General features: G+C 43.8%; 1 protein-coding gene across 6 annotated transcripts in view; it reads right to left on the reverse strand.

Moving 5' to 3' along the window:
- The window catches only part of TMEM150A (transmembrane protein 150A), a 74,706-nt gene that overhangs the window by 18,260 nt on the left and 41,000 nt on the right, over window positions 1–15,446 (reverse strand). For all 6 annotated transcript variants that reach the window (XM_033949896.1, XM_033949899.1, XM_033949895.1 and 3 more), the window contains 4 exons: window positions 12,927–13,089; window positions 11,418–11,465; window positions 7,688–7,774; window positions 2,613–2,680 (listed from right to left, as the gene is read on the reverse strand). In XM_033949896.1, coding sequence (XP_033805787.1) covers window positions 2,613–2,680; window positions 7,688–7,774; window positions 11,418–11,465; window positions 12,927–12,991 — 268 coding nt within the window. In that variant the 5' untranslated portion in view covers window positions 12,992–13,089. The remainder of the gene's footprint in view (window positions 1–2,612; window positions 2,681–7,687; window positions 7,775–11,417; window positions 11,466–12,926; window positions 13,090–15,446) is intronic.

Genomic DNA, 15,446 nt, shown 5'->3' on the forward strand with positions numbered 1-15,446 from the left:
CTCCCAGCTCCTTTTTGAATAGGAGGGGCTGGTACAGTAGAAAGATTCTGTGACAAAGTTGAACTGCCTTGAAAACATCAATTGTAAGTGTTAATTCTTTACTTCATGTTATTAAAGAAAGTTGTTCAAGAACTACAGAATCTGGCTGATAACACTAAGATTACAGAAGTAAGGGTTAACTGAATAAGAGCCTCATACAATTGTCAATATAACTCAGAATAAGTTCAATAGTGTTTGGCCATTCAGAGGAGTCCTGTTTTCAGTACAAAGCCTGAGGAGATTTCAGTGAGGAAATCTATGAAGACTGTACAGTAAAGCTGTAGCTGTATAGTGAGATTTAGTCAGCACAATGGTCTTCTCACCTTTAAGGCCTCACTAGGGTCTTCTCGTGTATGAATTTCTAGTTGCCCTGGGTACGGTTCTGCTGGCCCATCTGACTTCTTTGAGAAGAGAATTTTCTTCTCCTTATCTGTGTATTCTACACTTGTATCTTTGGGTCCTTAGTGATATTTGGCCATAAACTGTAGCAGATCTCTGCATCTCGGAGAGTCCAGGTAGAGGACATACATTTTTTCAGTGGTGGTCCCTTTTTTTCTGTCTCAGATTGGGAATTCATAAAAGCCTGGTTTCTACCAACATTTGTGAAATGAGCAGCAACCAAATTAAAGCCCCCTTTTATCAAGCCGCATAAGGGTTTTGTTTTGGTTTTATCGACAGCCACTATGGTAAAAACTCCAACTCTCATAGGAATTCTATAAGCGTTGGTGCTTTTACCACAGTGGCCAGCAATAAAAAAAATTCCTAACGCAGCTTGATAAAAGGGGCCTAAATTCAAAAAGATTTTTGTATGAAAAAAAAAAAAGGAGTTTTAAGAAGTTTGAGGAACTGAGGTGAAACAATTGCACAGGGATGAGAGGTACTTTCATATTTCATCTGCTATGTAGAAATAAACACCAAGGTACTGTCATAACAGTGGCAATGTTAAGGATGCCTGCCTACATTCAGAAGTTTAAACTAAGGGGGCCTTTTACTAAGGCACACTAGTGAGTCTTAGCGTGTGCTAAATGCTCACGCTTGCCTTAGTAAAAGGACCCCTAAATCTGAACTCCAAGATCTACTCTCTTTCAGCAATGGATAACATCATCCACTTGTTCAATGGATTTAACTAGTACAGAGTCACGACCAGATGAAGGGGGCATAGTTGTGAGAAGATTGTACGACCAGATGAAGGGGGGCTTGGTTTTGAGAAGAGTCACAGATAGTCCAATTTAAAAAGTCTTGCTCACAGTTTTCTTCCATCTTTATCCTTGCCAAGTATTTTGGCTGCTGTTAATTTTCTTGAATATGCAGAACCAGAGGCAGTATATGTCAAAATCTCTAGGACATGAATTAAAAGGACCCAAGCATACACCATGGGGTTGTGGGAAAGTTGGATGGATAGGTGGGGGGGGGAGGGGAGGTAAGATAAAAGAGGCAGGAATATAATGATTGCATTTACTTTAGTTACACGTTCACTATTTAACTGAAAAAAGTGAAGCACAGAGCCTAAAAAAATTGTGACTAAGCTTCTCAATTATCCATAGCCACTCATCCAATTATCCATGGAGCGATCTCAATTATCCATAGCCACTTTGAATGCCAACATTACTTGTGGATAATTGGGATCTAAACTGGGACTGACACCCATCTTTTAATAAATATCAGTTTTTTTAAGGCTTGCTTTATTTCATGACACCCGACGCAGGCACTGTGCATCCAAGCACAGTCTGTGTCAGGTCGATCCAATAAAGCTTAGTCTCAAATGAGTCTTTGCACTTCTTCACTTTCTTCTATTGATGTACTCTTCATGTTTTTGACTATTTTGCTATAACCTGCCATAAGAAAGTTTGGAAGGATAGGCTACCTATCAAAAATACAGTACTTCAGAGAATAATGGGAGGCTGCAAATATTCTTTAGGTAAAAGGAAATTCTAGACCAAAGAATCATATGACTGAAGGGGGTGTGGGGAAGGAGGCAACAGAAGGAATGTTATATTTCTCTATTGAGTAGGTTAGGCTGGTGGAGTTGCCTTCACCTTTCCTGACAGGCCAACAGAACCAAATTCAAGAAAGCCTAGTATATCCACAGAGGATCTGAGGTCTATGGCACAATCATAAACTATATACTTTTTGTACCCTGAAGGGTGGGAGATGTGAGAGCCACAAGGAGTTTACATTAAAATTTTGGGGGAATTTGTGTCAGTGAGAATGTACTATAACTCTGAACCCAAGTAAGAACATATGCTGTGTGCAAGATAATCCTTATGAGGATGAAACCTCTAGTGATCTCCGTCATTATCTTAGTAGTTCTTGAGTAGGGAGTAGTAGAGTATTCAGTTTCTAATATTACCATCTCACACATTTTGGGCATGCCATAGATTTTTCTAAAGAAAATCGTGAGGGTTATTTGCAGAATGCACAGAGAGGAGAGTTAAAAAGCTAAGCATGTCCTAGAATTTCAAAGCCACTTGAGACTACAAGTACACTCTGTGTGGTGAATCCAAGGCCAGGAGAAAGATATCAGGAGGCAAAAAGTGAGCACCAGAAGCAGGGGAGGGAGGAGTGGGACTTACCCATAAAAGCACCAAGGTTTCCAATAAGGCTGAAGAGGCAGCTCTCGGGAGGGTAGGTCCCACACTTACTGGAGGAGGGAGAGGGGAAAGCATGAACAAAATCTGAGACAGCAGAGGGGCTGTTTCACTGTCACTCAGCTGGTAAGGCTGAAAGGGTAGAAATTTACAATCTAGACCTCCTGACTATCTTACTGCTCTCTATAGGGAAATCCAGAGTACAGCAACCAAAAAGCGTTCTTTCTTGAACCCAAACATGGCAATCATTACCTTTTCTTAAGGTCCGCATCATCCCAATTTTTGCTGGGGGTGGGAGGACAACTTCTCCAGTTTTATTAGTGTTGAACCCGTTAATAAATTTATAAATTCTACACTCTATAATCCCTTCCTCAAAGTGGAAGGGATTGCATTTCCCTTTGGCCCAAGGGTTGCCAGTCCTGGTTTTACTTCACTGCCTGAACAGACAACTACATCTCTCTACATGTTCTCTCTGTCCAGGAAGACTTTGTAAATGTGATGTTTAAAATCTGAATATTTATAGAGAACCCTGGGGTCGATGACCCATGGTTCTCTGTAAATACTCTAATTTTTTTCACTACTAAATGTTATATTTTCAAAAAGTCTAGTCCTTACATTTTGGAGGCACACTTTGTTGGTCACACTAAAAGAGTCTGTACCAACTTCAAATAATTCAGAAATGCTGCAAAATGACCAACAAATCATGTAAAAACTGCACTGGCTAACAGTATTTCCACAGGACCAAATTTAACATACACCAACACAAAACACACACCCGATTTTCAGCGTGCACGCGTGGTGGTGGGGAGGGTGGGGGAGGAGGGGCACCACTCCTCAGATGATTAAAGCAAACTACAGTAGTTATGAATAGCATTAACAGGCCACAAAAAGGCCTGCTAGTTTGATTTTATCAGGAAAAATGAGTGGATGCTCCATAGAGTCTGCTAGAAGTGTCCGAGGGCGATGATGCTGGATCAGTCATGGGCGCTTATCATATAGAAATGTTTTCAGATTCCTTCTGAATTTTAGGTAGCAAGTTTCCTTTCTGGTATCCAAAACATGTATTGATAGCAACATAAGTAACTGCACTTGCACTCTATTCCTGTTGGTGAGGGGAAGGCCGTCTGGCGATCTGTTGGTGATTCAGGTTGATGTGTGAAGTAGAGCTTAGAGAATCCTATATAATAAAACCCTAGCCGCGCATGCGCACTCCTACCTGCGTATTCCATTTTCCCTGTTCCGTGAGATATAGGTCCGTGGTGGCAGGAGTGTGCATGCGCGGGTCCCCAGCCTTACAGCATCTAACTACACTCGCTGGCAGGACTGGCTGCCAGCGCTGGACTCCTTGCCGCCCCCCGCCTTCCTGCGGTCCCGACCAAACCTGCCGACTCCAGCAGCGTCTGCATCTCTCTACACACGCTGCTTCGGGGCCGTAGAAGGCCCCGAAGCAGCGTGTGTACAGTGCTGCAGACGCTGCTGGAGTCGGCAGGTTTGGAGTCGGGAGGTTTGGAGTCGGGACCGCGGAAAGGGAAGGAGGGGGGCGGCGGCAAGGGACTACGAGAGCCGACCAGACTTCTAGCACCCGTTAATGTAATGGGCTAAAATACTAGTAGTTGAATAAGCTCCTCCAGCGAGCGATTGTTGCGAATGTGGAATATGATGCATGATGCTTTGAAGGACATCCGAGAAGTCATGGGTGACCAGTGGAGTCTCTGTTACAGAGTCAAACTTCCAGAGCCTGAAAGATTAGCCTAACATGTAGTGACCGACTACCTCACTCAGCATCTGCACTAATTTACCATACATCTTGCAATTAATACCGGTTCCACATACCTTATTGAACTGCACATATAATGAACTCACTAAATTGGAGGCAATCTATTTTTCCAAAACCCCTTTGGTCCTGCTGATCTTGGCCGTATAACTCAACTGCACTTATCTCCTTTGATGCCTATTAAGGTGTTTCATTTGTATTGTGGTAACATCACATCGCATCACAGCTACTAAGGGCTCCTTTCACGAAGGCGCGCTAGCGTTTTCAGCGCACGCATTGAATTAGCGTGCGCCAGCTGAAAAACTGCCTGCTCAAGAGGAGGCGGTAGCGGCTAGCACGCAGGGCATTTTAGCGCACACTATTCCGCGCGTTAAGGCCCTAACGCACCTTTGTAAAAGGAGCCCTATATATTATATGAATGTTCTTGCATGCTGTCTATAATGGTTATTTGTATTCTGCAGACATTGCTTTATGCTTATGTATTCTCGCATATTGATTACAGTAAAGCTCTATTTGATAAGAATTTGTCACGTTCAAAATGCAGTGGTTCAACTTTTGAAAGATTCGGGCCCACATAACTGCATTTCACCAACTCATTCTTCTTTGCATTGGTTTCCCATCATAAGTCGTTGCAATTTTAAAAGCACTGGTGCTGGCACTCTAAAGTATTTCACGACATCACCTAAATATCCACTTTGTACTCCCCATTATGTTCAAGGTGAGAGGCGCTTTCTTTTCCCTTCTGCCAGATTGATTGCCGTGTGCTTGTTCAAGTTTATTCTTATTTTTTGGTCTGGTATGGAATAAGAGTCCTCTCACTTTGAGATCTATTGATGACCTCCTGGAATTCCATAAGGCTGTAAAAAATTATTTTAAATTACTATTCTGGTGTTTAGAAGAGAATCTGACAGGCTGGAATTGTTATTGATTAGCTTTGTATTTGTCTTATTTGTTGTCTTATTTTATGAATGTTATTTTGTAACCTGTTCTGGGCACTATTGGGAAGATGGGCTAAATAATAGAATAAATAAATCATATTTGTTATATGAATGTTATTCTCTGCTGTTTTAATATATATACTTTCCAATACTGTTATCAGGTCATTGCTATTACTAGTATTTAATTTCCTAATTGTTTACACTGACATTTGGCCACTTACTATTGTTTTATTAACACAATGTAAGGCCCCCTTTTATTGAGCTGTATTAGGGCTTTAAACCCCCCCCCCAAAAAAAAAAAACAACCCGACGGACGCTGCAGTAAAAGCTCCGACGCACATAGGAATTCTGAGAGCATCAGAGCTTTTACCGCAGCGGCCAGCCATAAAAAAAAAATAACCCTAGCATGGCTTGATAAAAGGGGACCTAAGTTATTTATATCAAGCCATGCTAGGGTTGTGCACCACTTTGGATGTCATAAAAGGCAGTTAAATCTCAATCATGAAATAAAATCAATCATCCTTCTATATTCCACAGAGCTCTTAGGATACTCCTTCACTTTTGAGCCCTTTGCTGGTAATCCCCTTCCTCCAAATGTCTAGACAGCTGCCACTCTTTTCTTAACTGACTGTCTTCTTGGTTTACCTTTTTTTTTTTTTTTACACTATATAAACTATTACTTGTTTAAAAAAATCAGGTAAACCAAATAAATACCTGCAGTAGGACTAAAACCAGGACTGGATGAGGCCATCAAAGAAGGAGCCATCTGGTAACCTTCCCTTTGGAAGGTCCAGGGGCAGAGCAGAAAAGCAGGGAAGAGGTGTAAGGAAGCCACAATGCAACTGTGCTGGGTCTTAATCAGTTAAGGGAACCCCTCTAGATCATATTCCAGTGTAGCCGGTGTGGAAACCACATGAGCTCAAGGGGGAGGGAATGGGGGAACAGGTCAACAAAAAAAATCACCCCCACAAAACAAAAACCCATACACACCACAGAACCACCACCCCCTCCTCCAGGAAGTCAGAGGAAAGTCTACTGAAATTTGGTAACTTGAAGGGGTGGGAGAGCCTAAACAGACACTCATTGTAATGGTAAGAGTTGACAGCCAAATTTAACTCTCACCCAAATTCAGCTCTTTTTAAAATGACAGAACCCCAAATCTTATCAGTCTTCCATGCAAAGAACTGTCCCCTTATCCCTAGTTAACCATGTGACCTTTCCCCTCCTCACTTTATACCAGTGGTCCCAAACTCATGGCCCAACAGATACTATTTTGAGGCCAAAATCACAAAAGTAAAATAAAACAGTTTCTTGATCATATGTCTCTTTAGCTATAAATTACAATATTATTATTAAGACTTAGCCGAAGGAAAGTTTATAGTTTATAAATGAGTTTTACCTCATGCAAAATTGTCATTTCTTTAATAAGACATTAACTATTTTTTCTGAGGCCCTCCAAGTACCTACAAATCCAAAATGTGGCCTTGCAAAGGGTTTGAGTTTGAGACCACTGCTATATATCATTAAAATACAGAAAATGAAAATAGACATTCCACACCAACCCAGAGGTACCTAACAGCCTGATATTACAGTGAAAAATTAATACATTCTACTTAAGAGCAGGTGTACCTTATTGGGTGGAATAATTTTGAAAATACTATACCATCTTGAAAGCTTCTACTCAGCAGCCACTGTAGGGCAGTTGCTTTACATCTACAACTAACTAGCACCACTTCAACATCCCCAGCCCTCAAGGAAGGTAGGCAAGTTGGCATCACAATTCCCACTGCAGGGATGTGCTCTGCCGCTATATAATGCAGTGACCCATCAAATGCGTGAAGGACAATTGTGCGCCGACAACTGCATGCCAACATTTACGTGGACAAATGTGTGCACTGAATGGGAGGTGACCTGACAATTATGCCCCGACAGGATGCTATTTTGTCTTTTTGAGGGTAACCCTCTGGGGAGGGGGTACATTTAAAGCATTCACTTCCTATCTAGTGTTAGGGTTAGGTTTACATCATGATTATGGGAACCCTTTTACTGGATATCTGGAAGACTCTGATTTGCTCAGACTCCTCAGGCCCCAGGGCTTGAGGAGTCTGAGCAAATCGGGGCCTTCCAAATGTCCTTGATGGGCAGCACTTGTCCGTGCGTGTAATTGTCGGGGCACATTTGTCAAGGTGCGTTTGTCGTGCGCAGATTTGTCGGTGTACCATATAATACACCCCACCTTCCAAAACTCTCATAGCTCCTCAAGATTCTGAAGCTGGCTTATTACCAAGATTACTCTTTCCCCCTCTTTGAAGATTCCCATTCAGTTATTTGGTCTGAAGCTTCCTCACCTGATCAAGGGGACATCATTCAAGGTACAGCAGCTCTTGGGGTAGCCATGCTTGGCTGTGTCGTCAGAACACGAGTCATTATAGACCCTGCAAGACATGAAATGTTGCATTAGCACAGGGCTTAGTCCCCAAATCAAACCCTTTCCCCCATTCTGTGGAGTGTATAACCATAGGAGAAGCATGGAAGCTCAGACTACTAGAAGCCTTCAAAATCATATTGATAAAGACAACACTTAGGGTTTTGTCCAAGCCAGTCCCCCTTAGCCTACTATCTCAGAACTGCACTGGGACAGAGAAACCAAATTTTTCAGCTGAAGACTGTGCTGGGGAAAACAGGGATATTAGGAGCCCTTGGCTAACCTTCAGTCTTGCGCACCTCTACACTAATTTTCTAGTCCCAGGCCCCACCCCTGAGATTCTAATTATTGAATCATCGTTCCAACAACACCCCTCCCAGAACAATCCTGTAAACATGTAGAATTGAATCTCATACTTTTAAATATTAAATCTCTGTTGTGTGCACACTGGCAGTATGAAATACAGTACGACTCATATTCTACAAAAGGTGCCTTACTGGTGCCTAAGTCTGAAATGCCATTTAAAAGCAGACTTAAAAGAAAATTCAAGGCACCTAAAAAAAACACAGCACAAGAATCATGCCTCCAGAGGTGCTTTACCACACCTAATGCCACTGTAGGTGTGGCAAACACCAGAGGTGGTGTTAGGCACAGTAAAGTGCCTACATAGGTGCAATTCACATCAAGGGTAGGCGCCTCAAATGTAGGCCTTGAAAATCCTGGCCTACATTTCCAAACCCTACCTTTGCTGGAAGTACGATTCTCTACACAGCGCTGTCATGTGATTGACATATGATCAGTGGCCGCTTTTAAAGGTAGCTGCCAACAACAGCGACATTTAGAACATCCGGGCCTATATGTGTATATATTTACCCAGGTGAATGAGCTATGGGGAAAATTCTCCTCCCTTCAAAGGGACTGTAGCTGCTATTTGACCCCCCCCCCCCCTACACTCCCATTCCCCTTGAAGCAACTGCCTAGTTTACCTAATGGTAAACTGAGCTATGGAGTAGTCAGTGGCGACCCTAGCATATGACACCCGGGGCCCATCATTTTTTTGGCACCCCCCCCCCCCATCTGTACGAAAAACATGATTTTTAGTAACAAGCCACATGTCACACATGAGTACCTAGGAAAAGGCAGCATCTTACATACTGCAGTGAGCAGTACAATATCAATACACCCATTGTAAAACTAAACAAGCCAGACTAGTACAGATCAATCCTACACCGTCAATCCTAACAGAAAACCATGTCTTTTGAACACATAGAACACAGAAAACACCTTCGCCTAGTATGGAATATGTCATCACAAACTAACCCCTCCCCCTTTTACAAAACGGTAGTATGGATTTTAGCCACGGTGATAACAGCTCTGATGCTCATAGAATTCTGAGCATCAGAGCTGCTACCACCACGGCTAGTTCTAAAAAATGCTTCACAGTTTTGTAAAAGGGGGGATAAAATAGAAATACATAGACAAAGGTTAAATTGAACCAGCAAGAAGCTGGACTCTGCATACAATGCAACACCACAGAAACAGTGACACATGTCTCCTAAAGCAATAAATAAATAGAAAATTTTTGTTCTACCTTTGTCTTCTCTGGTTTCTGCTTTCCTCATCTTCTTGTTACTCTCTTCCTTCCATCCACTGTCTCTCTTCTCTCTGCATCTGCCATTTGCTCTGTTACTGTGCCTCTCCCTTTCTACCTCCTTTCAAATTGGTCTGGCACCCATCTTCTTCCCTCCGCTCCTCCCATAGTCTGGCATCTCTGTCTTCTTCCCTGCCAGTGTCTTCTCCCAACTCTCTCTTCCCCATTTTCCTGCAGCATCTTCTCCCCACTCTCTCTTCCCCATTTTCCTGCAGCATCTTCGTCCCACTCTGTCTTCCCCATGTGCTTTCAGCGTCCTTCTCCCCCCTCTGTTTTACCCTGTTTTCCTCTCCACCCCACCTTTTCTTCCTTTCTCCCTCCCTGCCCCTTACCTTTGTGGTGCTTTCTCCCTCCCTCCCCTGGTCCGGACAACAGGCCCGGTCCGACAAACCTCCCTGCCCTGTGGCCGGCGATGTTTAAACTGTCTTTTTACAGCAGCCGGAGCGTTGCATCAGAGATGACCTTTACGGCAGAAACACGCAGCTTCAACGCTCTAGCTCAGGGTTGCCCACACTTTTTGGGCTTGCGAGCTACTTTTAAAATGACCAAGTCAAAATGATCTATCAACAATTAAAAAAAACAACAAAAAACCCCCCACAAAGCACACTGTACGCTGAGAAAATGTTAATTATCATTCCTATTCTGGGGGGTTTTCAAAGAGGTCAAGGCAGATGACTCTATGCACTGTCACCTCAGTAACAACCATACAAAAATAAACAAATAAACCCCTCTCCCTTTTTACTAAAGCACAATAGCAGTTTTTAGCACAGGGAGCTTCACTGAATGCCCAGGGCTGCTCTCGACGCTCATAGGCTCCCTGCGCTAAAATCCACTATTGTGGTTTAGTAAAATGGGGGCCATAGTGCAAAATATAGACAGCAGATATAAATTCAGACACATTTTGATCACTAAATTTAAAATAAAATCATTTTTTCTACCTTGTTGTCTGGTGATTTCATGAGTGTCCGGTTGCATTTTCTTCTTCTGACTGTGCATCCAATCTTTCTTCCCTTCTTTTAGCCTATATGCTTCCTCTCCTCCAGACCTCATTCCCTCCCCCAACTTTTTCTTCCTCTCTCCCTGCCTCCCTTTCTTTTTTTCTTTCTTCATACCCCCTTTCTTTTTCTGTTTCCCTTCTTTCCTTCTGTCTCCCTGCCTGACCCCTTTCTTTCTTTCTCTCTGCCCTTCCCCAAGCCATTGCCGCCGCCATTGGGGAACAGCTCCCCAAGTCACCGCCATCGGGTAACATGCCCCAAAGCCGCTGCCAACCCAAGCTCTCCTTCCCTGCATCGGGCCGACCAGCATTCCTCTCCCCGATGTCAAATTCTGCCGTCAGAGAAAAAGTTCTGCCCAGCTAGGCAGCGATTGGCTGGCCCGAACTTCCTCTCTGATGGCATCGGGGAGAGGCAGGCTGATCGGCCCGGTAGAATTTTCCAGACCTGGCCGGCTGTGCATCCCCCCCTTGGTACACCACTGGGAGTAGTCCCTGTTCCCCCTCCCAAATCCCACTCTTGATATTGCCAATTTAAAGCGACTACCAGAAGAGCTGGCGGTGTCAGAACAGGGGAAGTTGGGGTGGGGGGGGAGAAGCACAAGCACGCACTTGACCTGAGGTGAATAGCTACTCCAGTCTTTGCAGACCATTTTTCATCATCATTTATGTAACAGTATTTTTTCTTAGCACCATAGAGTGGTTTGGGCCCCTGAAAACAGCATCAAGTGGCATGGAAAACATTAAAACAAGAAGTGTGTTACACAGCAACATTTTTAGATTATTCCCTGTATAGTTTTGTAACCTGCTTCTCCACTCAATACCACAGAGGCTGTGCCAAGATTTTGGTATAAAATATTTGTGTAAGTGTAGGAATAGCACAGGACAAGGCAAACCCCAAACAAGAAATCCTCACTTAGAAAGAACAATGCATTCTTTTATTTCACCCAGTGTGAGTAGAGGAGTTGGGGGATGGGATAGGGAGGGAATTAATTAGAACAGATTCCATACCAGTTTTCCACTGGGCACACATGGTGATTCATTACAGCCATGGCATATCTACAGCAAAAGAAAAAAAAAGGGGGGGGGATTAATTGTCCCAATTTGTCATCACTTTAACAGAATGTTATACCAGTGGCGTAACGAGGGTAGGGGGCACCCGGGACGGAGGCACACTTCCGCCCCCTGCCACCGTGCATGCCCCCTTCTTCCCAAACCTCCCGAACTCTCTGCAAATACATCGCTAGGAACTTATTAGTATTTAAATGAGCTCCCTAGCGATTCACAAAAAGTAATTCCCCTTAGTTTATTGTCGCTAATTACCAGCAGCTCTGGAGCTGCCAGTAACTGGTGTGTGTGTGTTGTGCGCACACAACACAGGCACAACAGCATGTTTTAAAAACGCAGCCCTGCTGGCAGGGGGGCCCATAACTGGATACCCTGACACCCCCTGGCATTAAGTCCCTCCCTTCCGATCTCCCTGATCACTCCCACCACCTCAAAACAAAATCCTGGTGGTCTAGTGGGCTAGGGGGATTCAGGTCAGACCCCCTCCCAGCTCAATGATCCTCCACCAACGACAACGCCCTTGTACCTTTTGTTGAAAATCAAGCAGGAGAGATGCCCACTCCCTCCTGCCTTGAAAGGCTGCCTCTTCAAAATGGTGGCCCTTCCCCTCTCCTGGTGCATCCTGGGATGCACTGGGAGGGTCTAAGGTACTGAGATTGGCTCAGGTGCCTAAGGCCCCTCCCCTTAGTCACCTGAGCCAATCAGAGCCTTAGGCCCCTCCCAGTGCATTGGGAAAAGCCTAAGACTCCATGACCTCTCTCAGTTGCCTGCAGCATTTCCTGTAGTACCGCGAGCTGCTGTGAGAGGTCACACAGCCATTTTAGAAGGCAGCCACAAAGAGGCAGGAGTAAGAGGGCCACACTACGGCCAAAAGACTCCTGCTGGGCCACCAGGTACCTCAGTAGGCACGGGGGGAGGGGGGCAGGAATCATGGGGTTGGGAGGGAGATTAAAGCAGGGTCAGGGCCTGAAGAGGGGAGAGAACCTTGGTTATGGGTTGGGGGAGGGGCAGAAAAGGGAGGGATGAGAGGTGCAGAAACCTGCAAGGGGTTGGAGGGGAGAGCAGCTACACCTTGTGGCTCTTTATAAATCTTGGGTCAAACATTTTGAATAAATTGGATCTTTGTTGTAAAAAGGTTGCTGACCCCTGCTCTAGAAACTGGCATGGTTAAGCCACTCCTACTTCCTCCTTCAAGATTAAGATAATTAGGTATTGCTTCAAAACCCCTATTATCTTACCATCCAATGGTTTTCCTAAGCTACTATGAAATTTTCCATTCTTTTACTGGCAACTGATACATTATGTGACTTATTGGTATTGAGCACACAAAATTAGAAGCCCTGGAGAGAGCACAAGAGCAGACACATTTCCCCCACCTCTCCCATGTTTCCATCCAAGGCCATTTCAGTGCTACAGTGTTTATGAAAGGGAAGAAAAAGGAGCTGCTCTTACACAATCCATATCCCAGTGATGGAGAAGGTGGAGAGGCTGACGGGAAGAATGATCCAGGCTGTCATCAGTGACTGAAGGAGAGTACATACGTGAAGGGGGATGGGGAGGGGACTCAGCAGTTACCACTGGAGGCCTCCAACAAACTAATTAGGAATAAAGTAACCTGTGGACAGAAGAAAGCAAAAAATGTTACCAAGGAAGCTCATCACTTCCCACCTCTTCCCAGCAAGTCACTTCCTTGACCACCCCACACACCCTCTAGTCCAGTGGTCTCAAACTCAAACCCTTTGCAGGGCCACGTTTTGGATTTGTAGGTACATGGAGGGCCTCAGAAAAAAATAATTAATGTCTTATTAAAGTAATGGCAATTTTGCATGAGGTAAAAAACTTTTTATAGTTTATAAATCTTTCCTTTTGGCTAAGTCTTAATAATAATATTGCCATTTATAGCTAAAGAGACATATGATAAAGAAACTGCTTTATTTTACTTTTGGGATTATGATAAACATCCTGAGGGCCTCAAAATAGTACCTGGCGGGCCGCATGTGGCCCTCGGGCCACAAGTTTGAGACCACTGCTCTAGTCTGAAAGGAAAATACATACACTTCTCCCTCCGTATTCGCAGTTTCAGCAATCGCGGTTTCGATTATTTGCAGTTTTTATCTTGCTGGCTCCTCCCCCCCAAATTACATCAGCTTGCATAGAGAAATCGCCAATTCCCAGCACTTTCGTCACCGTGGTTTGCCTCTCCTTCAGGAACAGGCCAGGTCTCCCACCATGTTATTTGCGGTTTCACCATATTCACGATGGTTTTTTTTAATAGAAAACAGCGAACATTTGAAAAAGTTATTTGTGGTTTTTCTGTATTCGCGGATCTGTTAATCCCCTATCACAGCGAATACGGAGGAAGAAGCGTATTACAGAGGATGAAATTTATGCCATTGAGATCACAAGTTCCCTTAAAGGCTGTGGGGGTCAATATTCAAAGCAATTTAACCGATCGGAAATGGCTCCTGGCCAGTGAAGTCACTTGTGTGGGGTTAGTGCCACTGAATATCATTGCAGACTGCTACTGAAAGTTATTTTGTGGGCAGTCCAGGATCAGAGTGGAAGATTAGGTTCTTACCTTTGGTAACCTTCTTTCTGTTAATCCACTATGGATTTCCTTCTGCAAGACCCAGTTTGTGGGTCTGAATTGAACACCTATTGTACAGAATCCAGAGTGGAGGTAACAGACTTGGCCCTTATGCAGTTTAAGTGGCCATGTAGGACCATATCAAAGGCAGTTATATCTTTATCCTGTGTCATTTAGAAGTTATCTACAAAAAAGTTATGTGCTGAATATCACACTTAACTACATAAGACTTAGCTGGCTGCATAAACCCTGATATTCAGTGTCAGGTCTTGTCTCGGAATTGGTTTTGAATACCCAGAAATAATGCTACCACTGGCTAAAAGATGCTCACCATTGCCAGCTGAATACCTACCCTTCTAATTCAGGCCAAGGTTCTCAGCTCAGCTCTCGGACACACCTAGCTAGTTTGGTTTTCAGGATATCCCCGATGAATATGCATGAACTAGATTTGCATGTGCTGTTTTATTATATGTAAATCTTATGCACATTCATTGACTGAAAAATACACAGGCAAGTGCACTACATCTTTCAGGAGACAAATCCAACAGGTCAACTTTAAAGTATGGCACGGCTGTGTTTTTTGTAGATATCAGACGTGGGACCCATGCAAAGATACAGGCACTCAATTATTGTGCTCCCTTCTTTCCAACTGACCCATAGCCCACTCCAAAATACTTTATAATTTTATATACAGTATATTACATACACACTCTTGTATATATACATTTTATAAAATGTTTATCTTTAAAACCAATTTTACACATAGAAAAAGATAAATGAGTGAGTGTGTGGGCTTACAGGGCCATTTCTAGCTGTGCTCCAGGGGGGAGGGGAGCTAGTTTCAATACAGCTGCTATGGAGTTAAGATAAACACATAAGTACAAAGAATACACGCATATATTTATACTTTCTTTAGAGTAAGTGTAAATGTATGAATTTACACACTGGGTCTGAGTGGCTACTTCATAAAGCCAGGCTCATAAGCACCCTTTGGTGGCTTTCTAAACACTAGGGGTAAAATAGACTCCCTCTTTATAAATGTACCTATAGAGCAGGGATCTCCATAGTACGGCCCATGGGACACATCTGGCCCGCGATATGATTTTATCTGACCCATGGAAGAACTGTGCAGAAATGCGCCAATTGGACAGGCTGCAACTAACAATCAGAGCTGGATGAATGCAACTAACAATCAGAGCTGGATTGGATGGAGTCAGCAGTTCAGAGGGAAACATCCGAGCATCTCTTCCCCTCATCAAGCCATCTCCCTCCCATCCCCTCACCTTCGCAGGCGCTCTTCAGAGTTTTCTCTTTCTGAGGTGTCTGGATGTGGTAACCATTCTTACAAGTCCCACGTAACTGTGGAGGGAGAGGGTAACAGATGC

Source organism: Geotrypetes seraphini, chromosome 6 (genome assembly GCF_902459505.1).
Source record: "Geotrypetes seraphini chromosome 6, aGeoSer1.1, whole genome shotgun sequence".
NCBI classification, from domain to species: domain Eukaryota; kingdom Metazoa; phylum Chordata; class Amphibia; order Gymnophiona; family Dermophiidae; genus Geotrypetes; species Geotrypetes seraphini.